Source organism: Cydia splendana, chromosome 12 (genome assembly GCF_910591565.1).
Source record: "Cydia splendana chromosome 12, ilCydSple1.2, whole genome shotgun sequence".
Lineage (NCBI taxonomy): Eukaryota > Metazoa > Arthropoda > Insecta > Lepidoptera > Tortricidae > Cydia > Cydia splendana.
In genome coordinates this window covers 19540348-19558691 of record NC_085971.1, presented here as the reverse complement: position 1 = coordinate 19558691, position 18344 = coordinate 19540348, and the positions used below count along the sequence as shown (strand labels likewise).

At 37.0% G+C, this 18344-nt stretch overlaps 2 protein-coding genes and 1 long non-coding RNA gene across 3 annotated transcripts in view; 1 reads left to right on the top strand and 2 right to left on the bottom strand.

Moving 5' to 3' along the window:
• The window catches only part of LOC134795738 (uncharacterized), a 319587-nt gene that overhangs the window by 180719 nt on the left and 120524 nt on the right, over positions 1-18344 (bottom strand). The gene's annotated exons all lie outside the window — the stretch shown is intronic.
• On the top strand, positions 809-10073 carry LOC134795701 (uncharacterized). The gene is made up of 7 exons (XM_063767637.1): positions 809-951; positions 1160-1293; positions 2064-2286; positions 4551-4703; positions 6330-6505; positions 8323-8394; positions 9586-10073. Exons 1-7 carry the CDS (start codon positions 910-912, stop codon positions 9830-9832), a joined length of 1047 nt encoding a protein of 348 aa, XP_063623707.1. The 5' UTR covers positions 809-909; the 3' UTR covers positions 9833-10073.
• LOC134795665 (zinc finger protein 3) overlaps positions 14272-18344 on the bottom strand; it is a 63560-nt gene continuing 59487 nt past the window's right edge. Inside the window, exon 3 of the mRNA XM_063767581.1 lies at positions 14272-18195. Within this exon, the coding sequence (XP_063623651.1) occupies positions 17285-18195 (911 nt within the window). The 3' untranslated portion in view covers positions 14272-17284. The remainder of the gene's footprint in view (positions 18196-18344) is intronic.

The window sequence follows — 18344 nt, the reverse complement described above, 5'->3', positions numbered from 1 at the left end:
TTTCTTCTGTTTGAATTCTCTTCTAGCAGTTGCTTAGGATTCAACTTGCTTGACCCGTTTTAAACTGCGATTCAGAGATCACTTCAAAATTGCATGTCTATTTACAGACTCGTTTGACAACTTGTCAGATTGGTTGCCTTGGTATTTTTGCATTTGTTTCGAATTCTTTTAACATTCAGTTGTTATTTGAATACTTCGAATTCGGTCGTTATGTCATTACTACTGGCTGGATCACCTGTCATAGGTTTCATTGTCAACCAGAAGATTTTTAACATCTTGATTTACAATGGATAAGAACTTAAAGTGTAATGATACAATAATGTCCTATTCTTATAGATCAGGACAAACCAATTGATTGCTATTAACTTATTTACATTGTACCTAATTTTAGAGTTTATGTTAATTAATAACTAAGGTATTACGAGTATCGTGCGACATATCGACTATTTCGCTGCTCAAAATATTTATCAAGTAAAAATATAATAATGAAGGCTGTTCTAGTGACATCTATGCGATTTACTACGAAACAAAAACTGAGTTACTGAACCAGCTGCACATTGTTCATATCTCCATAGCGACATAAATTCAGTAATTTGTACAAGATGGCGTTGTAATGAAAATTGCTGCTAATGTACTTTTTATAAATATGCTTGTTTTGGATTATTGGTATTTTAAATTGATAAACAATTATTTTCCAACTTACACGATCATCAATGTGGTTGTGAAATAAACATTCTCAATTCTGTGAGCTGTGAGATTTTCTTGATAACATTTGCTTGACATTAATGTCAATTTTGACATTGACATTGCATTTTGCATTGTTTTGATTTTGTCCATCGTCGAAGTCGAGTCTTCCTTGAATGAAGTTTATGGCAAAATTTTCAGTTAATTCTGTTATGCTGAGTTAAAATGACAATGATATCTCTTTATTTACAACCGTGGAAAAAGTTGGTAAGCTATAATTTCACTATTAATAGTTAATGTAGTAAAGAGAAACATAACCTAAGCCGCATAACCTCAAAATAAATTAAATATTACTTTGTGTATTTCTTTTTACAAATATAAAACTGCCAGTGGCTGGTTTTTATAATGAGGTTATACACAACCTTTTTAGTGGAAAATAGTTTTAATCGTAACAAAATGTTGAATAACTTTACAGAGTTACATTTCCTCAAACTGCCGAGTGTTAACCAGTCCTAGATGTTTCTACAGTCAAGGGTTCGACAAATACTCAGATGTACAAAAGGAGAAAATTATCAAAGTTATCAATGATGCCACGGCTGAAATTTCAGAGTATGTATTGTTATTTACTTCATTGAATACCTATGTTAGTAGTGTTAGTACAGTCGGTACACAGACTTGCATTTATTCTTAATCATAATTTTTGTAATAACAATATTAGCAGGGTTTTTATCCCTATAGTTCGTTTTTTTAGCATTAGAAATAAGGTAAACAATCTTGATGTGTCTTTTAATTGAAAAACACTTTTTAAAATAAGTTACGGCAAATATGTAACAATTATGAATCTAATACGATCTTTTATATTCTTCTGCTTTCATAAGTAATAGTTATTGATTTTTAAAAAGCGTTTTTCAATTAAAAGATATGTCAAGATCGCTTACCTTCTTACAAGTTCTTTCTAATCCATACTTATAAATGCGAAAGTGTGTCTGTCAGTCTGTTTGTTACCGCTTCAGGCTTCATGATTGGATAAAAAAAAAGGCACCTAAATTACTAACTCGATCCTGACAGGACAAAAGCTAGTAATATTATAAATCCGAAAGTAACTGTCAGTCTGTTACCTCTTAGCGGATAAACCAGTGAACCAATATAGATGAAATTTGATATGAAGATAGTTTGAGGTGCGGGGAAGGACAAAGGAGATTTTATATCAATCATCATTCCACGCACACAGTTGTATAACCAAAACTTATTTTCAACAAATGTTTATTAACATAAAAAACCATAATAGGGTTATGGTAGGGTTAGTTTAGGGTTAGGTTTACTTATAGGTTTGTTTCTTCCCATTGCATTTCTACAATAAAATTGAAATTGAATTTCAGCTATGACATAAGCAAAGCAAAGTTAAAGAAATTCTCTCAATGGAGAAACAACAAGGGTGAAATTAACACATTATCCGACTTAGAGCTAGTAGAAGGTTTCACTAAGAGAACTGCCATCAAGTTGTATGACAGCATACTTGAAGGTCCGGAGAAGAAAGAGAAGAGGAGTAATAAAATTAAGGGACAGATTTTGCATCCTGCTTTAAGTGAAAGTGTTAGACAGGTGAGTCAATATTCGGTTTATGATTGTTATACATTTTCACTTTTAGATTAGTCTTTTCCAGTATTTGTGACATTTTCAACCAAAAGGTAGGTAAGGTAAAGGTAGGAAGGTAAAAGGTAGGCAAGGTAGGTAGGTAGGTAAAGGTTTTGACGGTTGTCGATAAGGTTGATTTCAAATAGAAGCTATATGAAAATAGTTCTTTATTGACAACTGACAATAAGTACCCTTTTGGTTGAGAATGGCATGTTTATATTAGTACTAATATTTAATATTTATCAACATTTCAAAATGTATTTTGATATGGTATTAGGGGCTATTCATAAATTACGTCATTTCAAATTAGGGGGGGGGGGGTCTGGACATCGGATGACGGTAGCATGAAGTAGGAGGAAATGGGGTCATTTGAAGCATGATTTTTGGATGATTATAGGGGGGGGGGGGTCCAAAATCGTCAAAAATCGATGACGTAATTTATGGACAGCCCCTTATTTGGCTTTAATAAAAATAAAAATTATTTGGCTGTTGCACACACAATGCAATATTTTTGTAGTTACTTTAGGTTACAGCTTGGCAAAAAAAGAGTAGAAATTAAAAAATGGCAGCACTGTAGTGTCGTCGCTTTCAAACCAATTTATATAAGAAAACGGGACGACACTACAGTGTTGCCTCTTTTTAATTTCTACTCTTTTTTGCCAAGCTGTAAGTCCATTTTGTTGGGTTGATTAAAAAAATTGATGTACCTACCTACATGACTCGCTTTTGTGACAATAAGTATTCTATTGCTTTATCCAATGTATGAATTTATTGAATGACCTTAAAAATAAACCAGTTTATATTGTACAGCCGAGTTCACAAACATCTTACAAGCCAAAGTACCAAAAATATATTTACACGTCACGCCTTTATGACACTGACAGTAAGGTAATGTAAATATATTTTTGGAATGTTGGCTTGTACCTAAAGATGTTTGTGAAGTGTGAACTGGACTGTACTATGCAGGTTACTTTGTCAGGTAAGTGATAATACAGTGAAACCTGGATAAGTGAGACTTCAAGGGACGAGCAGATTTGTCTCACTTAAAGAGGTTTTCCACTTACCCAGGCTCTCAGTTAGCCAGGTACAAATAAATTTCTGTCTCATTTACAGAGGGTCCCATTAATAGAGGTGAGAATAGAGGATATATCTTAGTTATAGAGGTGGTTAATTAAATAAGGTATTTTGTAATAATCTTTAAATGTTTAGGTCAAAAAATAATCCTTGTCCCTAAATATTTTTTAAGTCTGTTTAAATATTTCTTTGAATTTATTTTGAATGATTTTCCAAAGGATACATTTTTTCAATTAAATTTGATACGGACTTCATTGCGTCTTAGAAATTAATTAAATGAAAATTTGTTTATTCTTGTTACTAATCAAGATTTCAGCTATCGTTTCGATAGTTTTAACTACATAAAGTAATTAAATGAAACTTGAAGTCGTTTAGACACAATTAAGAAAATGCGGAATTTGTGGATAGACTAAGAGTTAGTAAGAATACGGAAATAGATCAATAAAGTCCAAGTTAGAGAGGTCATAGATTGACGTTATCTCAGATACAGAGGTATGTCGTATAACATTCTAAAAAAACAATTAGGAAAATGTAATCTTATAAATATAGTCTCAGTAAAAGAGGTAAAATACACTCTCTGTCTCAATTATAGAGGTAAATGTGACTATAAAATCACAACAACTAATCCCAGTTATAGAGGTTCGTTTAATCTCACTAACAGAGGTAATTCAGTGTTAAAGTGTCGGGACCGCACCATGAGTCCCAGCTATAGAGGTTTCTCACTTATCCAGGTCCCACTTAACCAGGTTTCACTGTATTATATATAAAACAAACCGTAGATAATATTTGCAGCAGACTTCATTGTATTTAAATAAAAATTAAAGTTAATTAAAATAATTCTATCCATACCCAACAACACATTTTGAGTTTGGGTTGCTTGTGCTCATCACTACACCTTTTAAATAAAGATCGCCATGTCTGTCTGTTTGTGTGTTTGTATGTTCGCGATAAACTCAAAAAGTACTGAACGGATTTTCATGCAGTTTTCACCTATCGATAGAGTGATTATTGAGGAAGGTTTGTGTATAATTTGTTAACCCGTGCGACGCCGGGGCGGATCGCTAGTTTAAATATATGTAAAAAACAAAGAAAAATGGAGTAAGCAATAAAAACTTGTATCAAAAATATATTTTAAAACTAAAAACTTGTTCTTCCAGAACTGCCAATCCGTCCTAGCGGTATACATCAACGTCAATTCAGTTGTCTGGACCCTGATCAACCGGAGCAACTACACAGTGGCTGATTGGAGATATGACCCTATCAGTTATCCGGATGGGAAGAAACTTCAGATCACTGATATTTATGATATTGTAAGTTGTTTTGTTATTAAGTATACTTACATATAGCGTAGTAGTATAGGCATTTGATGATGATGGTATCCTTTTATCCCTCATCAGGGACATAGGGCTCTCAGAAGGGATTTCCATTTTTCGCGGTTCAGCGCGGCCTCCTCCAGCTCCGTCCAGCCGAGGCCACTGGTGCAGCCTCTTTCTCCACTGTGCGCCTCGACGTGGTATGTGGGATGTGGGCGACCTTTCCCCCCTTTTTCCAGGAATTTTCCAAGTCAGCCCTTGCTTGGATAGGTGGTTGTTTGGCCTTCGTAAAACATATCCTATCCAGCGCCATTTAGAAGACCAGTGCTCTGTTTATCAAAAGCTTGTAACTTGTAATACAAGTGGAAGTCCCTTTCTAACAAAAGCTGTCAAAAAGGGACTTCCACTTTCCACTTACTTTACAAGTTACAAAGTTACAATCTTTTGATAACAGGGCACAAATCGTATTTTAAGTTGAAGATTGTGTCTGATGAGTCGGCCGTCGGTTCTCCAACGCGTGCACCCGTTATATGAAGCGAAACATATCGAAAATACGTGAGTGACCCGTGTTACCTACTATAATATTACAACGCGAAAGTGTGTCTGTCTATCTGTCTGTTACCTCTTCATCCTTAAACGGCTGAACTAATTTGGACAAAATTAGGTATGGAGATAGTTTGGGCCCCGAGAAAGGGCATAGGGTAATTTTTATCAACCCAAAACATCAATAACACTCAAGATTCCCTTTTCCCTTCCCTTTTTCGAACCACACGCTACGCTCGTGGTTCAATTTTTATAGTTCCGTACCCAAAGGGTAAAACGGGACCCTATTACTAAGACTCCGCTGTCCGTCCGTCCGTCTGTCACCAGGCTGTATCTCACGAACCGTGATAGCTAGACAGTTGAAATTTTCACAGGTGATGTATTTCTGTTGCCGCTATAACAACAATACTAAAAACAGAATAAAATAAAGATTGGAGTGGGGCTCCCATACAACAAACGTGATTTTTGACCGAAGTTAAGCAACGTCGGGCGGGGTCAGTAGGTACTTGGATGGGTGACCGTTTTTTTTTGCCGTTTTTTGCATTATGGTATGGAACCCTTCGTGCGCGAGTCCAACTCGCACATGTTGAATCTTTCGCTTGCTCGGGTATCAATATTAGCATGAGCGGTTAAACAACAACTTTGCCCCCTTGTAAAACAAATAACTATTACAGATGGCCCTTTAAGACAAATGTCATAGAACAAAATTAGAGACAGGTAATACCAGTGCTAGCGCCGTGTATAAAAAGTTTTGACAGTTGCTAACCCCATTTCGACGGCTGTACTCTTAGAGGATATAACCAACGGAGACGCCATGTCTAAAATTTTCGGTACAAAATAGTCTGCCGTTTTTTGCGGGGGAGGGGCACATCAAATGGTACGTCATGTCAGATAAACGTCAGTCCATACATATGGTTGACATGTGGTTGACCATTGGCCGCCTATTTTTGACAGGGGGGACCGCCTGTAAATGGCGGCTACATTGTTAATTACTCCGAGGCCTTGCTGCATGGAATCCAAAAAATCTCATAAGAATCTCATTCATTATACATGTTTCTCAGTTGTATGTTTTCTTTCCAGGCATCATCCGTAACCCACCGTTTACCTCCAGCTGACATTTATGTAATGAAGGCTGAAGCCACATCTCTCCGGGCCGCCGGCAGCGACCCTAGCAACGCTAAAGCTATAGCGGTGAATCTGCAAAAAGCACAGATGATCGCTATGATTGTGGCTATGATCAATTCTAGTAATGTTGAGTAAGTAATATTTAGCATAGACTATGGAACTAACATACGAGTACATTTAGCGATCGAAATGTACAGCGCCGCAGCGCCATCTAGTGGACTTCCACGTAATAAAAGCTGAAGCCAAAATATGGAGTTTTTTAGATAAAATAGAGTATCTTCCTGCTTTTGTGCTAATTCTGAAATAACAAGTTGGTTGGACAGATTGAGGCAGTTGAACTGTTATTTAAGTACTTACGTGGGAATTTGAAATAGGTTAAAGCGTTCAAACAGAGACGTGAAGAATAGAGAAATTAAACAATAAATAGAATCAAACAAAATGAAAGCTCGCCGCCTTTCTGAACATCGGTGAATTTTATTTTCCATCACTTCTTTGTTTATTTACGTTATATCAAAGAGAATGATAGTATAGAGGGGTCCTGTCATAGTAAATTTTGTAGTCACAGTAAATTTACTGCCATCTATCGATAACCGACTAAAACGCAAAATGACAACGTATAAAATTATCAAAAAAATGTATATATATGGATAAATGATTTTATTATTTTTATATCATTTTGACCCATGTTCATTCACTGATATCTATGTGTTAAAATTGTTAAATATGAAATGGTGTCGTCACGCCATCTAGCCGAGCATAGGCCAAAGTTGTGTGCGCCATTTATCCGAGAATGACATTTTCTTGATTTCCGAGGCACGTTTTTTCCTTAGACTTTATTCATCTTCTACGAAGTTACATATGTCTTTGGTTATATTTAGACAGCGTAGCGAAATCTACCGCGAGAGTAAGTACTACATTTTACATTATTCTTTCAATTTTAAAACACCCGTTATTTAGTAGGCAGCCTAAAATTAGCAACCATTCGTTATAATAGGGGGTATTACTGCAATGTTCTGTTGTTCTGCCGCCAGAGTGCAGCACTAAGTTAGCTAGTAAACCATAGATTAACTTTATACATACTGTGCCTTAAATTGTTTTTTGACAAGTTTTCACAGACAATAAAATATGACATTGATGCATCAAGGCGGCTTGTTAACAAGGGCCTACCGGTAAACGCGAAAATCGAAATTTAGTTATCTGTCTCTTTATCGCTCGAATATGCAAGAGTGATAGAGAGGTTAGATAACGAAATTTCGATTTTCTTGTTTCGCGGTAGACCCCAACATTGTGATGGATAGCGGTAGTGGCGCCCCCTACGTAGAGTTTTGCGTAATATTCCTTATTAACTTATTATAAACATACATGGCGCCGCCAGTAGCCTGGCAGCGCCATCTAGTGATACCACACATTTTTCTTTCGCTTCACATGTTAAAGTGCATTAAGCTAAGCACAGATGGCGTTGGAAAGAAACCTTGCTAGCCACTGGCGATATTGCCAGGTTTTGAATAAAAAATACTATCTTGTTTTACGAACTACCTTAATAATAATAATAAGATGCAGAAGGCGGTAATTTTGGACACGGCGCGTATAGTACGTCGATTCCTCATCCTCACTCTGCGGCCCTGACCACCGACAACTTGGGCCCTGCCCCGCTGCCGGCGGCACCCTAGGTTAGGTTTTTTATAATGTGTATATATGTATTTTTTATTGTTTTTTATGTGCTTTTGTATTTTACTTTTATATTCATATTATTAAATCCTAACCTAAGACCTAAGATAAATAAAGGAATAATAAGGATTAAATAAAAAGGATTAACGGTGAGCTTCACGACACCAAAAAAATTCCACGAAATTTATTTGTTTATAAACAAATAAATTTCGTGTTTTTTTATGACTGTTGCACATTTGTGCTATTTACTACTCTATTCTTATGTATATTTTTGTTTCAGCTTTGATGACCAAGATAAAGAGGATGTTCCCAAACATAAAGTATACTTTCTAAGACATTCACTTCCATATAGGTAAATTTTACATTTTTTTATAATATCGGCAGGTTGTTTTAAACACAATATCTAACACTTTAAACTCTCGCGTTTTGTACACATATTTAATTACACAAACAACATTAAACATTAAACTTTAACGGGTAGCTGCAATTTCTTTGTCTACCCCGAACATTTTTATAAACTAATTTCGGGTAGTTTAGTGGTGTTTTATTAATATCTCCATTGACATTTGTTGGGACGTCAGTCTTTCCGTGACCACAGCAGGTGCAACTCAGCTGAAACGTCGGAATTAAAGGTCAAAACAATAAAATTATATCGCGGTAGACCTGTTTGTGTAATTAAATATATGAACACAATATCTCTAAGAAAGTCTGATTATTGAAGACTTATAATATGAGATTCGCTATTAATGGAAATGAAATAATATATAGTAATTAATAATGAATAAGTAAACATTCTAACTAATGTAATAAACTACACTACTGTGAATTTGTTACACTAAATTGAAACCTTCATATTTTTATGCGCATAGTAGAAGTCGTCTAATGAAATTGCTCTCTTAGTAAAAAAAAAAACACTGCGGTTTTTAATCGTAAACTAACGACCGGCCTTTCCGTTCTACCGCCATCTATTAAACTGTCGATGCAACTATTAAAAAGTCCTTCTATTTCTCGCCAGATGTCGCTGTTATTTTTTTGCTGAATTTACACACAAACTTTTAAGTTGTGAAGCACTTTCATTTCATACGTAGGTATAGTGGAGCCATCTACCGGGGATTTTTCTAGTTTATTTGCTATCTGACTCTTAGAATTGCTTCAACTTAACTTTACGAAACTTTACTGCTCAGGGTTTTTAAATCTTTCGGTAGCTATATATCTAATATTTGAGTTCCAAGGGGTTATATGTTTGACAAATGGGGTTGGCAACTGTCAAAGGCTTGCATAGGTGGCGCCATCATAGCTTGCCCCTTTTTCTATGAGATTTGGCTTAAACGGCTAGCATCCAGGGCATAACATTCCATAAAAAAACAAAAATTTGATACAATTCTAGGGATTGACAGGGCAAGCTATGCTGGCGCCATCTGCTTTAATACTTCGACCGGCCAACCCCATTTTAAAGAGCTCTACAGCGCCATCTACTGAAGGCGTCAAATTTGCAAAACATTTTTTTATCTGTGGTCTAATTTAAATGAATATCCATTTACAGGTTATATGGAACTCTCGTCGGCAACGAACGCGTATCAACAGACCAAACAGTAGAAATGATACTCCAAAACACTTTAGAATCCCAGGTCAAAGTACCAGAGAATCTGAAAACCATGTTCAGGTCGCAGAAAGACCTGCCAAAAGACATGCTTGGGCATAGCCTGTTGCTGGGACTGACTTTTATGGATCTCTGCATTTATAAGAATCAGGAAAGCATAGACAAGTTAATAAGAAGAAATGATAGTTGAGTGTTTACCGTGGTGGTTCAGTGTATACCTGTTTCGTCTCTGGCCGGTGAGTTTTGCTCTTGTTTTAGGCACACCTCACATGGGCTGTATTTCTGATTTTTCCATGCAAAAAAGACATCATAGAACTAATCTAAATGTATTCTGTAACCATAGATTCCAGTGCTTAATTTATGATGATTTCACCTCATCTGTGGTACGCCAATGGCATAGACAAAAGACCTAAGTAGTCGACGAAGTATAAGTGGTTTTGACGTTTGAACTGCACTGCGATGGCGCTGCACTGTGCCATGTTTTGCGGTAAATTGACTTTCAAAGGTTAGCGCTAGTTACAGCAAATTGTTAGGCAGCTGTATAGCGCTATCTAGTGTTTATGTTATAACTATAAGTGGATTTTAGTAATGCATTGTGAAATATGTAAATGAAGCTTTAATGAATGAAAATGTAAATAGTCCGTAGGAAAAACTAAATAAAATGCAAACCAAAATATTTACTGTATTTACTTACTTCTTTAGAATCAAAAATAACCTTTTCTCAAAAATGGACGGCAAAGTCGACTTTGCCGTTTAAAAAATACGTCGCGAAGCGCGTAGTTTATGGTCAGTCAAAAATTAAAAAGTTAAAAACATTGCAGTCTCGATTTTGGGACTGCAATGTTGCATACAAATTCCATTATTTGTCGAGTTCCAAACTTTTTAAAAGTTGAAATGGCCATATCAAATGAAGGCACAGGCCCATTAAACAGCCAAACAGATGATTAGTACCGCGACTATTTAGCTGTCTCAAATAGGTTGGCGTATTTTCGGCAGAAAAATACACTTCTATTTTTTTATTAAAAAAATAAAAAGGCGGCAAAGCTAATTTTTTCAATTGTTTCTACTTTTTTCTGTGAAAATATATACGTAAGAACGTTGCTTTTGTAAAATATTTCTATGATATTTATATTTCTTGCACCATTTTTGAGAAAAGCACTATATATGACTCGGCTGGAAGGCTACTTGCTGGCTTCGGATTCAATTAAACGGACTCCCAAGGTCGTCCGTTTAAAACGAATCCTCAGCCTGCAAGTAGCTACTTCCGAACCTCGACAATAATGTACTATTTTCAACGTATAACCATAAATAATACGGAATCCAAAAAATACATTTTCTACGGCATTGTGTAATTCCCTACTTAAAAAGAGAGGATAGTCTTCGGAAATCTTAATCTCTTCTCTCTTCTATCATTGGCCAGGATTCCCCGTTGGCCAATTTTATTTATTTAGCTAGCGACATCTAGTTGATAAGGTTGGTAAATTAGCCTGAACATTCAATAGATGGCGCATTTATAAAAAAGGTATAACTTGAAAAACTGTTTCAACTCATCACTGAAAAGTGTTATCTGTGTAGTAAAATATTGGTAGATTGGAACTTAAAAATGAACCTGAATTCATAATTAGTATCTAGTAGTTGGTAGTAGTGTTACTAATGGTGATGATGATGATGATTTTCATACATTAAGTTTCGTAACAAGGTGATTGTGGTTAAATAAAACTGCATAATATTGCTTCAGTTGGACTAAAAAGTATTTATTTGATAAAATACAACGAGCTTACTTTTTACAACATTTTACTTCTATTAATGTCAAAAAAACAAACAAAACCCTTAATACAATATTAATATACATAAATACGATGGTATCAACTTCAAACATAATCATAATGTAACTAACATAAATGCAAAACTAGGCAAGATCATACGTAAAATACCTCTAAATAAAAGTACAATAACTAAAGATAACTATTATAAGATACACCAAGAAAGTCTAATGCAAAAATTTTCTATAGATCACACTTACTTTTGACCTAAAAAAGGTTGAATTTTGTATTTAATACTGATATTATCATTTTGGAAGAACGTATACTAGAAAAACATATTTACATTTTATTTTATATGCCAACATTAATTTTATCGCCTGGATCGTGACCATATCGCCAACTGTTTCAAATTTTATAAACAGAAATCTATTGTAAAATAAAACTTAAATCTGGTTTTATACGGCTGTGTGTAAAAAGTTAGATCTTGTATTCTGGGATTGTCTATTTAAAATCAATTTCATATAGTCTATTTCGGTGTATTTGTAGTTATGTACGAAAATATACTCTATTGTGTAACATCGGACGGGAGCTATGGGGGGTGCTTAGGCCATGTTCATGGGAGCAGGTACTAAATTAAACATAATGTTCTGGTCTAGATCTAAAACTCACATCCCTATATTTACTACATGAGCTCCATTGTGAAAGACGGTTTTTTTGCGTAGATATTCTAATATAGGTACATTTTATCAATTTACTTGCAAAGTTTGGATGTTTGCTTCTAAAATATTCTAAATTTCTTTAGAAAGTTAATCACGTTTTTATCAAGGGTAAAATCTAACTTTATCAGAGTAGGGTTTGAATGTGTTTTTTTTTCTGGTTCTCACAACATTTCAATGAAAAAAAATATATGTAAAGTTTTTGCGCAAATGAAGTATACACAGATGACTTACTAAATATGCAATTTAAGCATTTTTTTAAAAGGAACGTTCGTCTGTGATTTAGTGAGAATGAGAAGGTAGGTAATGATATTTATGTCTATTGCAAGTAGATTTTATCTGGATATTTCAGATAAAATGAATTATACCGTCTGTAATTTAATCAAAGCTTTTCTCGCCAAACAATCCTAGTAAGATAAATGCTATGTTTAATTCAGCAAATGATAAATATTGGAAGACTGTAACTTATCCCATAGACAAAACGTTTGCGATACTCGGACCCCCCGCAGCTCCGGCTAATAACTCTGTAGAAACCTACAACAGTGTAAAATTACCAGTCTATTGTTGTATATTACAATAAATATGTACAATTAATGATATAACAGCACCCATTAATGAAACCAATCTGTAGGTGCGCCGCCTATCCCGCTCCTGTATAAAAACAAACTATAATATATCACCGTTTTATTGTATAATCTATTGTATTGTATATATTGTAAGTATATTCTGTATATCTATTGTTTATACTATGTCGGTATAATGAATTGTATTGCTTTTTAAATAAGTATTGTAGCAAAAATAAGCTTGATAGGCGACGCATCTTTTGACGTAAAAACTGCATTCAATAAAATCTGTAAAAAACTCAATCCAGACTACAAGATCATTTATCTAATATGTTCATCTTTTATAAAAAATTCAACAACACTTATGTTACTGTGGAACTGTTTCAACAAGTCTATTGTGATAAGAAATCATCGTTTCCATCGTGAGCGGTCGGCGAGTGTGGCAGTGAGTACGTAGGTATCTAACGAACTAGTAGGCCGGTTGGCTACCAATTATTCGCACTATACTAGCAAATTAAATTAAAATATACATCGCCAAATGTCAAGTGTATTGCACTGAACTGCACTAGCTGCAGAGTTTCCGAGGGAAAACGAGTCAAATAAAGCTATACCGTCGCGACACTTGTTCAGCGCCGCGGCAATGGAAGACGTCAAAATAATTCGTAGCCAACGATTAGAAACTAAACGTTACATCTAAGCTTCCGTCACCCCTGGTATATCGTGACAAGCTTACATCGTAACGAGAGACTCATCGTAGAAAACATCAATTGATATGATAAGATTAAGAATTTTGGATTTATAAATTGACATTTCTACTTTGAATCAGTCACAAAATTGGAAACTACACGTGAGGAAATAATAAGTGCTAAATGTAACCCCACTTGCCTGATTTTAATTATTTTAGTCCTTAAAGTTAAGAAAAACGTTTTTAAATACAAATTTAATCCGGTAAGTGGAATTTTCGTATGCTGATTTCGGGCATACAATATTTTGAATTACATTTACGTAAGCATATAAACCATTCGTATAATCAGACTTAAACTTAAAGAGTCTTTGCCAATTACTTACGATTAAACTTTTAGATTGCAATGAGATCACAAATAAATGCATAAATCAAAAAGGAATTCGTTAAATGCTTTTGTCAAAGTCTTAACAATTTTGTTACCAAGCTACGCTGTGGTTCAGAGCTATGGGAAAACATTGTATTACATACAATTGACATTGTTATCAGTTTACATGCAGAGTATATAAAGACAATGCAATCTTATTCTCTCCTTTTTATCGTTAACAATAAAAGTATACAAAATTAATTAAGTGGTAAGGTTACTCTTACATTAGAGCATAGAAGTTCAAGATCCGTTCAGATCGCTCGAAGCAACTTCTTTATATATCCACAGATAAGCAGTTATCATAGATATATTGAAAGAATATTTCGTTGATGTCACAAGATGGCGCTGCATGAAGCAACATTTTTGTTGTTAGTTTGTGGCGCCATCTAGTTTTCATGCTACAAAATATTCATTAGCTCTGTGAATCTATGATAAGCAAGTATTCTGTCACATAGCGCACATTTTGTGGCTAAACTCCAATGGAATTTAATTCCATTAAAATATGATAGATAAGGCAAGAACCTAACTATCGCTAATGGGTACTAGTGAAGACATGCGATTGTTATAGTGATGGTAATTGATTATAAATTATAAAACTAAAGAGTGGAGCAAAGCATGTGAGAAGAGTACGTTGGACGGCACGCTTACAATATACGGCATATAAATACTTCGGAATAAGATGTCGGAAATGGTAAACTACGTTAGAATGTCGATCGACACAAAAACCTGTAAGCACTTAACAATAGTTAAGAAAAGCTAAACCGTGCTCTCTAAAAAATATTTTACAAATATTCGCGTACACAATAATTATGTATAGAACTAATACGATTAACGTTAGGTAAAAGTAATACATACTCGATAATTGAGCAAACTTAACAAAACATGAGCCAGACCAACAGAACATGGCCACATACCTACTCGGAACTAAACTGTGTGCCAACCCAAGCAAGCTACGAAGATAGATTTGGTTTTAACGAAATCAGTGTGAATTTAAAATTTGGAACACTGCCTGAGAATCGTCCAATGATATGTATTTACATTGACACGCGTGAGCGTTACCTGCGCGGGCGCAATGTCCCGCGATACGAACGAAACCTGTCATCGCAGTACATAGCAATACGACACTTACTTTAAAACTATTTCACATTTACTTTTAATAATATTGTTTGTAATAAATGTATAAAATATCATCTGTAATCTCTGTATACTTAATCACCTTTGTTTATATTTAAAAATTAAATCCATTTGTATCGGTATAAAAATCTAATAAGTATAAATCTGAGGTTATTCCACGGCTATGGCACTGTGTAGTATTGTTTGTATTCAAACTTTGTACGGGAGCCGGCGGCCGCGCGCGCGCATGTATGTAACTTCTGTATAAAAATACTTATCAGCTATTATTGTTTAAGGCTGTAAAACAGTGTGACCTACAAAATATATCGAAACGGAACCCTAGACGAAGGAGGCGCGCGCGCAGCCGCGGGCTGGAGGATCACTTAATCTGTGGCAAATCACTGTCACGGGCTTTATAATTTTCTTCGATAATGATGTTTTTTTTAGTAAACCTCCGAAAGTTTGATAGGAAACTGAACAAGTAAACTAAACGCGAGACGGGCGCGGCAATGGCGCGACGTACTGTATACTTATAATATAAAGTTCGGGCGCCATTGTAGCGTTACAAATTTTTGTAACTGTCCAATGGGTGATAATTCATCATAAAATTGACGTAACATACTAAACGTACCTAATGCATTCAATTTGTGAAGTGGTAAAATATAATAATGCATCCAAATGTAATGTGACTCCCACAACTATTACAACTATATTAGATAAAGGTACGTAACAGTTCATATTATGCAGTAGGAAAACGAAACCATCACATATATCGTAACGTAAGCTATCGACAGACACAGAGGATAAAATGTGGGGGGTGGAAACATCCTGGTGCTGGCGGTTTAGAGTCTGCGCGACTGGGCCCACGTCTCGACAACGATATATCTCATATATCTCCTGTCACTACTAGGTACTGGCTTGTCCGAACTACTCTTGAACGTACTAGGGCTACCTGTAACTATCATGGACGCGAAATACTTAATCGAGGACGCATCATTCAACACCAGAATATTTCCACAACGCCATAAATTCATATATATCTTTATTTCTCCTATTCTAAATAATTATTTCGCGATGAATGATCGAATTGCTTGGTAATTCGAGATAGTCTAAGCTAAAATTAGTAATAAGATTATTCTGGCATTCTCCGTCCCTCGGATCAAACTACGCAAAGCACTTGGCGACATCACACACGAACCCTAATTGGTAAAATTCGCTAATCTCACTCTTCGAAATTACAATCAAATCAGTCGAAAGCGCGGCAAAAACCGCGGAAAAAAGACATAAGCACAATTTTGAATAGCTCACGACGGACACGTTTACGTCACATTAAAATTCCGAATTCCAAATTGTAAACAAGTATACGTACAAATGAAGTAAAATTTGACAACTCTTTCTCTAGAGTCGGTCCAAACATCCGATCCCAAGTTACGCTAAGTGAGCGAATAGATACTAACCTACCTAGCTATCACAGTCCTTTCTCAGTCTGACCCTTTCCACTAAATGCATCTCAAATTGTCACATCGTTGAAAAAACTGGTAACAACCTAATCTAGGCCAACTATAATAGAAGCTTGTAGAAAAGTTTAAAAGTACTACGTTATTTGGCACTATGTGTTACGAAGATATCGCAGTAGCTCTAGTTCATTAAATGCATTCATATAAGTAATTTAACAGAAAATTTAGTATTTACTAAAAACAAAATGTCATGATGGCAAAAGGTAACCTACGTTTTTGGTTTCTTACTTATCTGTTGATGTTACACTTCAAAAAGCTTCTGATTCACCTAAAGATATTCCCGAACTTATACTTTATCTAAATTTTATGATATTTTGAGCATTTCTTTCCCTATATTTGCCAGATCATATCTCTTAAAACTCGTAAATAAAATTAACTTAATAAGTCTACAAATTATGTAAAGTCATTACAAATAGGCACACAACGCCGAACCTACGACATTCATCGCGAAATATGCTCGTGGTAAAAGATTCTAATCTTACTTTAGATTTAAACGAAGACTTTTAAACGTCTAATCTCTGGTTGGATCCGTATATCGTGAACAATTCGAGCTCGAAGAATCACCGAGAAACCTAACTCTTACGTGGTAACTTAATATTACGGAGCAAAAACTCTATCTGTACTCGCTTCTCAACGGTAACACTATTCGTGACGAACTTTATACTGTACACTGCGACTCGGAGAGTACATACTGGGTATTTAGTTATTTACAGATCGAAGCTCGTTTACAGCGATCTCGTATATAATAGGCGCGGGCGGCGCTCGTATACTGAGCCTCTAGTAGAGGCGGTCGACGGCGTAGAGGTCGTGCGACGCGTGCGGCTGCGGCTGCGCCGGCGGCCACCGCGGCGGCGGCGCGGGTCACTGCGCCGGCAGGCACGCCAGCGGCGCGCCCGGGCCCACGGCCGGCTTGAACTCCTGCGTCGGTGGGAACTGCTGGAACGGCGGCGCGTAGCACTGCGGGAAGTACAGCTCCGGCTTCACCACCGCGGCCGCCGGCGGCAGCGGCCGCGGCGTCTTGTTCGCCTCCGCGCGCCGCGCCTTCGCCGCGTGCGGGTTCATGTGATTGTCCACGTGTTTCTTTACCTCCGGCTCCGTGGCGAATCTCCGCCGACAATTCGGCATCGGGCAGCAGAACGGGCGGTCGCCCTGGTGCGTCCGCGTGTGCTGGTCCAGGATGGCCTTCTGCCGGAAATCTTTGCCGCATTGCGTGCATTTGTACGGCTTTTCGCCGGTGTGAATACGGAGATGCTGGTTGAGAATGGTCCGCTGCCGGAAGAAGCGCGGGCAGTACACGCACCCGTACGGTTTCTCGTTCGTGTGTATGCGGAGATGCTGCGTGAGATGCGACTGCTGCCGGAATCGTTTCCCGCACTCGGGGCAGGGGTATGGCCGGGACTCTATGTGTATGCAGCCGTGCTGCAGCAGCGTCGACTTCTGCTTGAATTCTTTTTGGCAGATCGGGCAGCGGACGAACAGGGGCATCGCGCGGCCGCCTAGCACGTCTGGTAACTTGCCGCCCTTCAGATATTGTAACGACAGTCCCGAGCCGAATACCGTGTGGTTGAGCCCTTTCGTGTCTTTGAAGTACGCCGGGTACTGCGCCGTGTCGCCCGGGGAGAAGCACGACCCGCGTTGCTCCCCGTTCTGGCCATCCGCGTCGCCGAACGTGGACATCACCTCCTCCTTTCCCTCGTCCGGGGGGAACGGCACGTCCTGCGGCCACAACGTCGGCGTGGTCCCGTTCTTGAAGATCAGATGCGGCGAGACATCTGGAAAAATCGAACAGTTTGGTCAGTCAGGTGTCCGAAGTCCGTGATACAACGACGGGGTTAATCGAACTAGGGACGGTTACAGGAGCGTCGAACGGTTCGCGCCGAGGAGACCGAGAATTTGTTTGATAGGAAGGCCAATGGATGCG